The sequence below is a fragment of the Dicentrarchus labrax genome, unplaced genomic scaffold, assembly GCF_905237075.1.
Source record: "Dicentrarchus labrax unplaced genomic scaffold, dlabrax2021, whole genome shotgun sequence".
NCBI classification, from domain to species: Eukaryota; Metazoa; Chordata; class Actinopteri; family Moronidae; genus Dicentrarchus; species Dicentrarchus labrax.
This window is the reverse complement of record NW_026136721.1, coordinates 26,908,456-26,920,981: the sequence shown is the minus strand read 5'-3', so window position 1 is coordinate 26,920,981 and position 12,526 is coordinate 26,908,456. Positions and strand designations below refer to the sequence as shown.

Here is a 12,526-nt window from a genome sequence, read left to right as displayed (position 1 = left end):
CCACTGTCTAAGTGACATATTTTATGGATATTTCATATTATATTCAACAACAGTACAGAACAACTGATAAACTGTACAATTAACCCAAACAGTGAGCACAGTAACTGCAGGAAGTTTTTGTGATTGCATTATATTTTGTGTATATTGCATTTGAGATTATTATTAGGAATATTTTATACAATTCTCTCTGTATTATGTACTCTTAAATTTTAACAATCATAAATACTTAATTGGCTTCTTTTTTTGACAAATTCATTATTTCCTCATTGTTCTATTCACTATTTGGTTGTTTTAACTTTGTACTTTTTTTGATGCAGGACAAGGCAGTGTTTGATTAACTTGTGTTCAGGTCTTCACTGTGCTCTTATCCTGTGAGATTATTATCAAAATATAAACTTTTTTTAACTTTAAAATATCTATTTAATTTAGTTTTCTTCACAGAAATTAATGAAATGTAATATATTCTATACCTATAAAAACAAGAAGGCCTTGCGACCCCCTATGAAGCTTTGGCGACCTCTAGTGGGAGTCTGGACTCCTAGGTTGGGAACCACTGATCTAAGAAAGTAAATAATTAGTCAGTGACATACACAGGACAGAGGGAAAATCTGCCAGTATTTCCAAACTCTGCTTACTGTACTGAACAAGAACAGTGTTGATTATAGATTTTAGATAAATTATATATTTAAGGCAAGAAATAACCAGGATGAAAAGTTACAATGCCAGAATGGGAAACTAAAAGAGTTGTTTTTCTGAAATGTGTCTGCACTGTGGGGTAAATTGAACATTGACTTTCTGACAGTCGGTGGACTTTGATTAGACCCTTGCGTACAGGAGTACACAGTAACGCCTCTCTGTGGATGTCGTAAAAAAAGCCAGCCAGATGACATATAAATACAGAGCAGAAGATGCATCCTTCCTTTCTGTGGAGTGGGACCCTTTATGGATTATAATCTGGCCAATCAAATCCTTCCCGGTGACAGACAACTAAGGATCAAAAGGAAGCTTTAAATTCTAGACGCACAATGTGAGTATGTTTTATATCATCAAGCCACACTTTGATTGTTGGCTCATAAAATGTATCACTCACTAACCTTTCAGTTTAAAAGATGAATGATAAGTATCACGGTTTAATGTTTATATGCTGGTTTCCTACAGCAGAATCCTGCTGATGTGATCTGATTGTGCCTGTGTGTGTGTGTCTCTGTGTGTTTGTGCATACTTTTAACACCAGTATCAGAAGACATGGTGGGACTTAAACCCTCAGATGTTCCCCCTCCTCTGGGGGTGAAGATGGCGAGTGCTGGGGCGGCAGCCTGTATAGCTGACATTGTCACATTTCCTCTGGACACAGCCAAAGTCAGACTACAGGTATCTGTTCAGTAATGCTGACAAAGAAAGAAGAAAATCTTTGTTCATTCGTATCCAGTATCATATAACAAGGTTTACTTCACATTTACTGCTGATGTTATATTGTGATGTTCAGATACTAATTTGGAAAACAATGTGATGTTGGCAGCTATTGACTGAGCAGCTTGACTTTCAACTTTGTCCATTTCATTGTCCATAAATCAATTGCACTCATTTGCATTTCTGTTGCTACACGCTGCACAGTTTAGTCAAAATGTTTTCTACTTCCATTCTGAGAAGACAGTTTTAGCCTTGAGTACAATCTGTGACCCCAGATTCAGGGAGAGAAGACTGCAGTGGGAGGCATCCGCTACAAAGGGGTGTTTGGGACAATCAGCACCATGATCCGAACAGAGGGGCCCAAGTCCCTGTACAACGGGCTGATAGCAGGGCTGCAGAGACAACTGTGCTTCGCCTCCATCAGAATTGGCCTCTATGACAATGTCAAAAATTTCTACACTGGTGGCAAAGACAGTAAGTGGTTACTTTTTTTTAAATTACATATTCCCAAATACATTAAACTCTAAAAAATCAGACAATCTCTGGTTACAGAACGTTTTTACAAAATAAAATGTCCCATTGTCACGAACCAAAACCCCTACATGAAAGATATCAGCTCAAGAACATTTTGTAATAGAGCCCAAAAGCCAAATCTGTCTCAGAAGTCAAACCATACAACATATCACACTCTATATCCTTAGATCTTTGATTTAAGAGGGTAAAACTCCTCCAAGAGTTCAACAGTTACAACACTAAGAAAATAAAGAACACAATAAAATAGTTTCAGTTTCCACAAAGAGTGACGTATGAAGATCTGAGGGCAGTGACACTGACTGATGGTTTAATTATACATATGTACACATGTATGTATATATGTATACATATGTATATATGTATGTATGTATATATACACCCACACACACACACATATAAAGTAAAGCAGAAGTACCTCACAATTGTAACTGGATTAATTGTATTAATTGAGTTATATTCCACCATTGGTTGATCCTGTCTGTCTTTCTCCAGATCCCGGTGTACTGGTACGTATTCTGGCCGGCTGTACTACAGGCGCCATGGCAGTGTCCTTTGCACAACCCACAGATGTGGTCAAGGTTCGATTCCAAGCCCAGACGAACCTGGACGGTGTGGCTCGTCGCTACACTGGCACAATGCAGGCCTATAAACACATCTTCCAGAATGAGGGCATTCGAGGACTCTGGAAAGGTGCCGTTAGCAAGCAGGCTTTAAATTAATGAACTCATGAAAATAAGACCCTGAAATGGTTTAAACTGATCTGAACTTATCGTTCTTTTCTGGCTTCTTTAGGCACACTACCCAACATCACAAGAAATGCACTAGTCAACTGCACAGAGCTGGTTACATATGACCTGATCAAGGAGGCCATCCTCAAACACAACCTGCTGTCCGGTGAGTGAGGGAGCTTGTGCATGTGTGCCTGGGCTACAGTAACACACACACACACATAATGCTATCCCAGAGAGACAGCTGATTGGGCAGAAATGTACACACCCTCCCACCCCTTCAACTCTACCGCAGCTGATAACAACTCACATGCCGGTACAGGACACGGTGTATTTTCCCTTCACAGTGCTGTAAATACAGTAGTTAATATGATTTATCTCAATCATTTATACTGTCCTATTCACAGGGTTACGTAATCTACTGATATGTGTTTCTATACTGCTCAGCACAGAGCAAAGGCCCCTCCTGTTTACTGCCATTCACTCGTTTTAAGTTGTTTTGTTTCCAACTTCCTCCACACAGACAATCTGCCTTGCCACTTTGTATCTGCGTTTGGCGCCGGCTTCGTTACCACGGTCATCGCTTCCCCGGTAGATGTGGTGAAAACTAGATACATGAACTCACCACCAGGCCAGTACAAGAGTGCCATTAACTGCGCCTGGACCATGTTGACTAAAGAGGGGCCAACGGCTTTCTACAAAGGGTGAGCTCTTCCCCTCTGACCCCAGCACGCACTCTTGAGGTCATGTGGTAAATCTGTTTAAACCTCTTTTCTTTGTTTCTTGTAGATTTGTGCCCTCATTTCTGAGGTTGGGATCATGGAACGTTGTGATGTTTGTCTCGTTCGAACAAATCAAGAGAGCGATGATGGTCACAAAGAAGAAGATGGAGGCCACAAATTGAGTTTGACTGGAAAACTTGAACTACCAGCCCTGCGCCGGAGCATCGCTGAAGAAACCTAATGAACATCATATCACATTTTAGTTTTATTCTCTTTTGTCTTGTGGTGACAAAGAAGAAAATCCTTTGTTGAAAAAGGAATCTACTTTGTATTTGACTTTATGTTGAACTGATGTGTAAAAGAAATGCATCTTTATATTTATAATTTTTCATAATGAACCCATTCTAAATTAATGGGAGTGAATGGTGCAAACACTTTGTTGTGACAACCTCCTTTGGGAAGTTGGGTTTGCTCTTTAAGACCTGTTAATCTATATCTGCCACATTCTTAGGCAGACTAGTACATCTGTATGTGAGAAATAATAATAAAATGTACAACAGTATGTATGTGAACCTTTAAATATATTTGACTTGTTTTAAAGACCCTGTGCTTGCTTATTAACTCGTGCTATCACTTCCACCACACAAAACACATTTCAAAACGTCAAAACGTGTATTTATTAACTTTGAGTAAGATCTGTTAATCATTACATACCTTCCTTGAAAGCAAATCACGGCATAAAAATAACAACAGGTAATAAAAATGCATTATCACTCTTCAGAAATACAAATTTATGAAAATGGAGGCAAACAACCATTTTGATTTCCACATCACCTATATTACAGAATACAGATGACATCGAGGGGGACACATCAGAACGTGAACTAGTTATTCCTTACATTAGGTTTTAGCTATGGTCAAATGAAATTCCTGAGCGGGACAACTGTGAGAAGACATAAGTCTCGTTTACATAAATACAAACAAGAAAGCTACAAATATGGTAGTTAATCGCCATTTTTAATTTTAATTAACTGTCTTTTGCTCAAAGTGCTTTAACTCTTACAACAGACACACCTGTTCTCGCTACAATCCTCCGCAGCTGCTCTCATTTGCCCTTTTTTTACGAAGCTTAATTACACGCCGGAATGGTCATTTTTGAGGTATAGGGTGTTAGATTTGTGCTCTATTTTAAAAACCCTTAACTACCACTTAGACAAGATCAACAGAGCATGACTAATGAATCACAAAACCAAATATAAGAGGATTTATCGGTTTGAATTTTTGAGGAATGTGAGTGAGCGACCAGCTTCTGCGTTTACGGTTCTCGCTTTCTTCTGCCCAATCGGACAAGGTCAGGGGCCAGGGAGAGATCAGAGGAGATTTGTGAATAGCGTTAGTTTTTAGAACGGACAGTCAATGTGAGGGATACATCGGGGTCCTGTAGATGCGTCTTGACTATATCGTGGAATTTTTCTCTGTACTGATTGAACTGCATGATGCTTTCTGGTTCTTCTGCCACCCAGAATTTATCAAATTCAAATGCCAGATAACCTAGAAGATAAAGAAAAAAAGCTTTAGAGAATTCTTTATTAAAAAAAAAAAAAAACAGCCTACAAATAGAAAATAGAGAAATCATGTGATTGTTTTTACTCACAGTATAGCTGATGAAAGTGCCAAAGCTCAGGCGTGCCCAGTACTGTATTGTAGAAATGGGGTTTCAAAGCACCACTCTTCAGCAGGCTGTAGGCCATTTCTGTCAGGTTGATCCCAACTATAGCATATGAATACCTACAATATGAGGAACACAAAATGATGAACCCAATGAACTGCAGCAATTCCATTTCTGGCAGGTCTAGCATTGTGCAATAATGCATTGATTTTAGGAAGGTTTAACAATACTGATATTGAATATTGTGATACTAATACTGTACATGAATGTCTCTTACCCTAGTTTAGGATGGTTTGCATGGGACAACACCTGACGAGCCTCCTCCGTGTAGTTTTCACTGAAAAAACTGTAACAGAGCAAAAACATTTACGTGTAATTATCATTTACTGTAAAACTGTTTTATACTTTGCTTATATTTACTGATTTCTAAAGATGAGTCTGTTTACAGGTTTTAAGGGGTACAACTGAGAGTCTGGTAAATCGCCTCAAGTGATGTCATTGAGTCAGTTGGGACTGAAGATAGAAATTGAAAAGGGGGTGTGTTAGAAAAGGAGTGAGCTTACCAGAACTTTCCTCATCTATGCTTGAGGGTAGTGGCTCGAGACTAAATTAGCCGCAACGAAACACACGCAAATCTCTAACTGATCCTCTGGCGGTCAAGTGACAATGACAATAACAATATCTCTGGCTCTGCCGCATCGATTTGGATCTCTTTTTTTTAAACCTGAGTCTGACTATGTTATAGGAGTGGTGGAGTACTCTTTAAAAGGTTAATGTTTTATTAAATGCATTTTTTGTAGACTACATAATGTATCTGCGTTGTATATATTCTAATGAGTTGACTAAAACGGTCATTCGTTTGTCTCTTAACTTCTTTCTGCCACAGCTTTCATTTGTTTTACTGTATGTCACTCTTTCAGCTATAGTAGTAGATCGTGAGGTAGAGGACGAGGCATAAACACACAGATAATAACAGGGAACAGATTTTAGAGACAGATTCAAAAAGGTTTGAAAATGCAGTTCTTCCAAGCAAGTACAGTTCCACTGATTGTGATCAAATCATCCAAACAAAGAAAATCAGTCTTTCACTGTCTGTCACAGGCGAATCAATCAGATCAATGAACCATATAACGTAGTCAAACTCTTACTGAAGCCGGTCGGGAGAAGAGCCAATACATCTTTTCCAGTGAGAAAAGCCTTCAGTGCCGTTCTTTTCTCTACTTTCCATGAATAAATACTCTCCAGTTCTGATATAACTGATACTAGCAGCATCTACACTAACCTCTTTAGTGGCTGCCATTGCTGTCACTTCTCCCCCATGTCATCACACGCATACATAGCGTTAAACCACATCCGTAGTAGTAGTTCCTCATAGGATGCTAACGGGTCTAAACCACTTGTGTTTCGGACACAAGAGCAAAGCTTGTAGCCTGGCAAGATGGTTTCTCACTTGATTTAATTATTTCGTAACTCCAACTGCCACACAAGGTTAGTATCTGTGCTATGTCTCACGCTTTCCTCATGTTTTGTTGCTTTTCTTAGTTTTATTGATATTTTAAACCATTGTTGACCCTGCTTTGCAGCAAGGGAGAAGCCGATAAAAAGACAGTACATCATAATGGTCTTAATGCTCAGTGCTGACATTATCTGTAGCTCTTTATAACCTGGTTAATAAATGTCTCATTGTTATTCATTGGGGACTCACACAAGGTTGATTAGGCCCAGCATGCCCATTCCTCTGAAGTCAGTCTTGGGGTCATCTCCTTGGAATCCAATGTCTCCCCACTGTTTGGTTATCCTGGACTCCAGTTTGACTGTTGGCATCAGCAGGTCCCACAGCTGAGAGTACAAATACTTCCAGGGTTACACATTTTTACTGCCAATTTACTGAGATATACATACAGTGATGCCAAATGTGATTTTGTGCACAACATTTTGGATTCATACTTTCTATCATTTAATCATGCTACTTTATTGTGCTGTCAAATTTGATTAGACATTCTAAATGTGGTTTCTCTTTCTATAGCTTCAACTGCTTTTGTTGTGCCGGACATACTTCAAACATCCACTTATTTGTTCTGTGGAAAGGTAATCATGTGGCTTAAACAAGTAAAGCAGCTGATTTACTAATGGACTGATCCCAAAGCAGGAACACACACCTTCAACAGCATGGCCTCATGTTCTTGGTTGTCTGAGTTGAAGACTTCCTTTCTCATGTCTTCCACAGATGTATACAGGCTGCTGTGTCCTGTGATCTGTAACAGACAGACGTGTAGACTTTCCTTGAACCTAGAAAGGGTAGGGGAGTTAAACAAATGATTAATACACTTAATATTATTTGAAGAATTGATGGTGGCAAGCAAAATGACATGATCATGATGAAGATGATGATGATAAGAAGTAACCTTACTGGGGATCTTTTTGGGGTTTGACATTCTTCACTTTCATAATTTGATCCACACATTGCTCTAATTTATCCTTGTTGGTTTCCAAAGCTCCTCTTAAAACCTACAGAGGAAAAGAGAGCACAGGAGAGGAGGAGGTAGTCACAGAAAAGTAATGATAGAGAGAGCTTCCACAGAGAATATTGGCACAGTGGCTCCTATATAATGTGTCAACCACAGCAAAAAAAGAAAAAAAACCTTTCAAAGTCAACCTCAGGCACAATGAAAAGGATGACCAAGCACTTCTGTTCCTACACTGAATGGACTGTTTATCGGAAAATGCTTAACTAGCTATATAGCTAATTCATCTACGCTTGGCAAGTGTATTTATAGATAAGGACTGATTAAGCTCACAGGATATGTCTTTATTGGAGTTCACACATACAACGGCATAACTGATAATGGACGGGTCAGTAGTGAAGCAAGAGGAGTTTCCTTGACAGTTGTCTGTGTACATTACCACCAATTAATCCAGCTTCTATCTCATATCTGCTGTACTTAGATTATAGTCCAGATCTACAAAAAGGGTTTACATTAATCAAATCCTGCAGTTTGACCCTGTTAGTGTTGTTAAGGGCCTCAATGGAGATTAGGAACTAGTTTCACTGAAAACAAAAAAACTGTTTCTGGTGTGTCTATACAGTATGTAAAATAAACAGAAATTGTCATATTCAAAGCTTTTCTTAATCTTAAACCACAACTACTAAAGCTGGTCCTAGAAATTGCCAAGGAGCTGAGTATCAGAAACAACGCTATAACTCATTACCTAATGAAAAACTGACAGTTAACAATGGTGACATTTTCTTACCTTGTTCTTTGATGACCGGAGAGAATACTCTACAACAGGACATGAGAGGCAGATTACTATAATTGTAAAAATGTACAGTAAGCAGGAAAAGTAGACGAGGTTTGGGATGATTTAATGCACCTGCTTTTGTTGTCCTTGTTGCCCCAGGCTTGTATCCGGAGCATATTCTCTGCAGCTCACACTTCCCTGTTGCCTGTCTGAGGAGCCACTTCAGCAAGTATCTCAGGAAGGATGTGTAGACGTACTGCCAGATATACCCCAGCATTTTCTAGAACATGGACAGAGAAAAGAAACTGAAAAAAAGAAAAATATGCAATCTAACACATAACAGAACATTGGTCTGATAATCCACTTTGTTAACACTGATCAATGATGGATGGTGCTGCATTATGGTTAATTTGTACCCCTTCGATTTTCCTTTTAGGGTGCAAGAAATGTCCTAGAAAGCGATGCATCAGCAAACTACTGGTAGTTTATTTGGAAATAAAAGTATAAAAGTACTAAGTAATCAAAATTCTGCTTTATTGGCACGATCATAATCATAGACAGTGTTTCCATTACAGTTGCATTTCAAAATGCATTTATTATAGTAGCATTTTAATATGATAGTTGGTCAAGCTTTAAATAATTTATTATGGCTGTAACTAATGACTTATTTCATTATTGAGTAATACGCAGATTTATTTTGAGAAATCATTTGGGTCTTTCAAAATGCAGTAAAAAAAAATAAAAAACAATCTCCTAGAGCCCAAGTTGATGTCATCAGATGTCTGGTTTTTACCAACAAACAGCCTAGAAACCCCAAAATATCATATTTACCATCATGAAAGACGAGGAAAGGCAACAAATCCTCGCATTTGAGAGGCTAGAACCATTACATCTTAGGCATGTTTGCTTGAAATATAACCTAAACTTAAACGATTAATCAATTACTAATATAACGTCATATATAATCATCAATCACATTAACAAGCTTATCATATGTTCTGCATATAAAGTGTCCTGTAGTGGAGTTAAAAATCTATTTTCTCTTACATGCAGTGGAGTAGCAGTACATAAAAAGTACATCTACTGTATTAAAGCACAGTGCTTGAGTAGAAGTACTCATTTAGCTCCCAACCACTGCCTAAAGATACTCAGCACAATGTAATGATGAGTAACATTATGGCTGAAACAAACACTGGTCTGTCTGTGTTATCATCACAACAATGGCCACTGTTAGGAGCAGTTGAGACAATATCCTGCGTTTAAAACAAACCAGACTGCGGTATGACAAAATGATCGTACATCACTGTTAAAATACAAACACATATTACACCTATAATAGTAAGTGGGTCATGTTAACGTGAAAGCAAACGACCAGCCAAAACAATAGCTCTGTATTAGTAAGCTAGCATTGAGGCTAATGCTAACTTCGGACGAGTCCATTCAGTTTACGTCAATAAAGATTGGGAGACTTTAGTGGAGCTTTAAGCAAACAGTCTGACCACTGCATACAATGTCAGCAAACTGCGAGCTGGTCGCCTCTGGTTTTAATAAACGACCTAAAGCTCTCAAGAAGTCACAGATGGTTCAGACAACAGGTTGTCATGGTATTCGCCCCAACTGTTAGCTATACGTGTGTTGACCTAGATTAGGCGGCGTCGCAAGCATTGGTGCTCCTGACACAATTCACGACGAGCAAGAGGGTGATGTTAATCTTACCTTACTGTCCAAGAGACAATGGCTGCCAGACAAATAAACAGCCAAACTTATCCTCACTTGCGAGCTACCCGCCGTGTGGTCGGTGAGGTTAGCAACGCTCCTCTCTTGACAACAGTGAAGTGGCTCTGGTGCGTTCAGGCTCTCACCAGACAAACAGTTCATATGAGAGTCATTACACGCAAGATTTTTGGATTTCATTTAGTTTAATAATTACACGTAGAATCTTGTGTACATTAAAAAAAGCAAATAATTGACAAGTTTTGCTCAAAAATGGAGGATAAACTCCGTGAAACCTGAGTTGAATTTCAATTGCTTTATTGGCACGAATGTCACAAAACAAGACAGTATTTGCCATCACATTAAGAATCAATGCAACTAAATAAATTGTATAAATTAAAACAACTTGCTATGTGTGTGTTTGTGTTTGCATTACATTGTTGTGTTTGTGTGAATGTATTTCTGTGTGTGATTTTGTATGTGTGTGTATAAAAGCAAGAAATAATCATGAAACAAACGAATAATAATAACAATAGTTGATTTTTGTAACAATATCTTATCAAACAAGCAACAACAACCAAATATTATTATTTATAAGAGATAAGATAATCTATTCTAATCTCAGTTTCCACTCGTTGTTCTAAAATGATGGCATGAGGAGATAAATTCCGGGATTTCTCCCAGTAAATAGGGAAGTCTCTTTGATTCAAATTGGAAGTATATTTTGGTTATAGAAAGTATTTGTCTCTCTCGCCAATTGACATGACGCCTTTGAATGCAGCACACGCCGCCTGTAAATGAATATTGCTGCTGCAGCGCCACCTGCTGCCCAAACCTCACCGCTGTCTGCGCTGCAGAGACAATGCTTCACAGCTGCAGAGCAATATAGATGATTTATTGTTCAGAGATTGTGTCTTTTAAGCATTAGCTTAGCTAGACTGTATTTAAGTGAAGTGTTAACCCACGGACTCATCAAGTCCACAAACCGAGACAGACATTACTATACTATAACTATAAGTATTACAGTCTGCAGATAACGTTGGTTTCAGCCTTGTCAAGTATTTGCATTTCCCAATTTAACCACAAGATGATGCCAGATCCATAATATGACTGTGTGTGTGTGTGTGTTAGATTCTTTTTTTAAATAGACCAACATATTATGTTAATGTAATATTTGGTTTTAAGTCGTCATTATTCCACTGACACCATTCATATTGAGTTTTACACTTCCTAATGCAGCCACTTCACAAATGGTGGCAGCAGACCACACATCTTCCCCATTAAATGATATTTCCTCTGACCAGCTGTGTCAGCTTTTCTATACTGCACATAAGTCCTCACCCTGAAGAGGAAGTCTGGTATATCAACAATGCATATAGTCTATTGCTCACCAATGGTGCACTCGACTGTAATTAAGTCGAGGCCTACCTTCTCACCTAATCAGCCCCTCTGGGCTTTTAGAGGCTGGAGGTCTATCCCATACAATTACTGCTTTTACAGGAGGAGCTCCCGTCTCTGACCCAGGCTATATTTGAAAACTGAATCCCCAAAATAACCACTTAGATTTTAATAAAAGTCTGAGACACTAGCCTAGGTCGAGCTAGAAAGTAGCTTATAATGCTGGTATTAAATTATCATTATAATTATTTGTTGCAGCACCACAGGTGAGAAGGTGTGTCTCTCTGGTTCACCTAAACAGGAGCGTGTCCATGGGGTGGCCTGGGTTGGTAAGGGCTGACATGATGCAGTGCCTTTCACCCACCGCATGTCAGTGTCTATCATAAATGGACTTTTTGTATCCAGTTTAAAGCAACATTTTTACGATACACTTTCGTGTTTGTCACTTTGACCTATCTTTTAACCAGATGAAGGATTTTACTCATCGGACATCTGGATAGGCAGGCTGAGTAAAAGTTAGCAGCAGCTCGGCTGACAGGACGTCCGGGATGTCCTTTGCATGCCAGAGAAAACACTGATTTTTTTAAGGTGAAACTGCTTTATTCAGTGTTTTATAGTTTTTAATCAGTGGGTCTGACATCTGTGGCTGTAATACTTCCAAATGTTCTGTTTATCGTAAAAAATAAATAAATAATAAAAATAAACTATTAATCATAAAATAATAAATCAGGGGTCTGTTTGTTTTAGAGATCTGTGGATAATTCAGCTAAAAACTCCTGAACAGAACAATACACAACGAAGGACTCCTAATAGCAGAGAATGCCACAGTCAGTATCACATCTTTCCCTAAGTTTGTGCTTCTTTGGCCACTGTATCTTCTTAAACATCCTGTGACCCCCTCAGATTTATCTTTTGACCTTCAGTTTTGGCACCACCAGTCACTGTCCACCTGTAACAAGAAGTAAAAACACAAAAAGAATAAGTCTAGTAATAAATACTTTATGTTTTAATGGAAAGCATTTATTTAAATTTACATTTCATGCATGGAATTAGTGATGTTTAACATTTTATCTGTTAAAGCACAATTTGATTATATTGATCATTGCAATCTT

The 12,526-nt window shown here is 38.4% G+C and overlaps 2 protein-coding genes across 2 annotated transcripts; one reads left to right on the top strand and one right to left on the bottom strand.

Moving 5' to 3' along the window:
* The first annotated feature begins 862 nt into the window (after positions 1–862).
* ucp1 (uncoupling protein 1) lies at positions 863–3,996 on the top strand. Its single transcript, XM_051385215.1, has 7 exons — positions 863–1,027; positions 1,235–1,371; positions 1,686–1,884; positions 2,437–2,634; positions 2,737–2,838; positions 3,196–3,376; positions 3,462–3,996. The coding sequence occupies exons 2-7, from the start codon at positions 1,246–1,248 to the stop codon at positions 3,574–3,576; spliced, it is 921 nt and encodes a 306-aa protein (XP_051241175.1). The 5' UTR covers positions 863–1,027; positions 1,235–1,245; the 3' UTR covers positions 3,577–3,996.
* A 51-nt stretch (positions 3,997–4,047) lies between these two features.
* Positions 4,048–10,184, bottom strand: elmod2 (ELMO/CED-12 domain containing 2). The gene is made up of 9 exons (XM_051385214.1): positions 10,020–10,184; positions 8,436–8,583; positions 8,316–8,344; positions 7,474–7,571; positions 7,223–7,352; positions 6,769–6,902; positions 5,341–5,409; positions 5,049–5,182; positions 4,048–4,945 (listed from the first exon to the last, which is right to left on the bottom strand). Exons 1-9 carry the CDS (start codon positions 10,179–10,181, stop codon positions 4,788–4,790), a joined length of 1,062 nt encoding a protein of 353 aa, XP_051241174.1. The 5' UTR covers positions 10,182–10,184; the 3' UTR covers positions 4,048–4,787.
* Positions 10,185–12,526: the final 2,342 nt, after the last annotated feature.

What these genes read in the sequence shown, in the direction of transcription:
- ucp1 (XM_051385215.1), top strand. Translation starts at nt 1,246, where the DNA reads ATGGTGGGACTTAAACCCTCAGATGTTCCCCCTCCTCTGGGGGTGAAG. An exon ending in CAGCCAAAGTCAGACTACAG is followed by an intron (nt 1,372 to 1,685) that starts GTATCTGTTCAG and finishes CTGTGACCCCAG; the next exon opens with ATTCAGGGAGAGAAGACTGC. An exon ending in CTACACTGGTGGCAAAGACA is followed by an intron (nt 1,885 to 2,436) that starts GTAAGTGGTTAC and finishes GTCTTTCTCCAG; the next exon opens with ATCCCGGTGTACTGGTACGT.
- elmod2 (XM_051385214.1), bottom strand. Translation starts at nt 10,181, where the DNA reads ATGAACTGTTTGTCTGGTGAGAGCCTGAACGCACCAGAGCCACTTCAC. An exon ending in CTGGGCCTAATCAACCTTGT is followed by an intron (nt 5,410 to 6,768) that starts GTGAGTCCCCAA and finishes GCTCTGTTACAG; the next exon opens with TTTTTTCAGTGAAAACTACA. An exon ending in GCACTTTCATCAGCTATACT is followed by an intron (nt 4,946 to 5,048) that starts GTGAGTAAAAAC and finishes TTTATCTTCTAG; the next exon opens with GTTATCTGGCATTTGAATTT.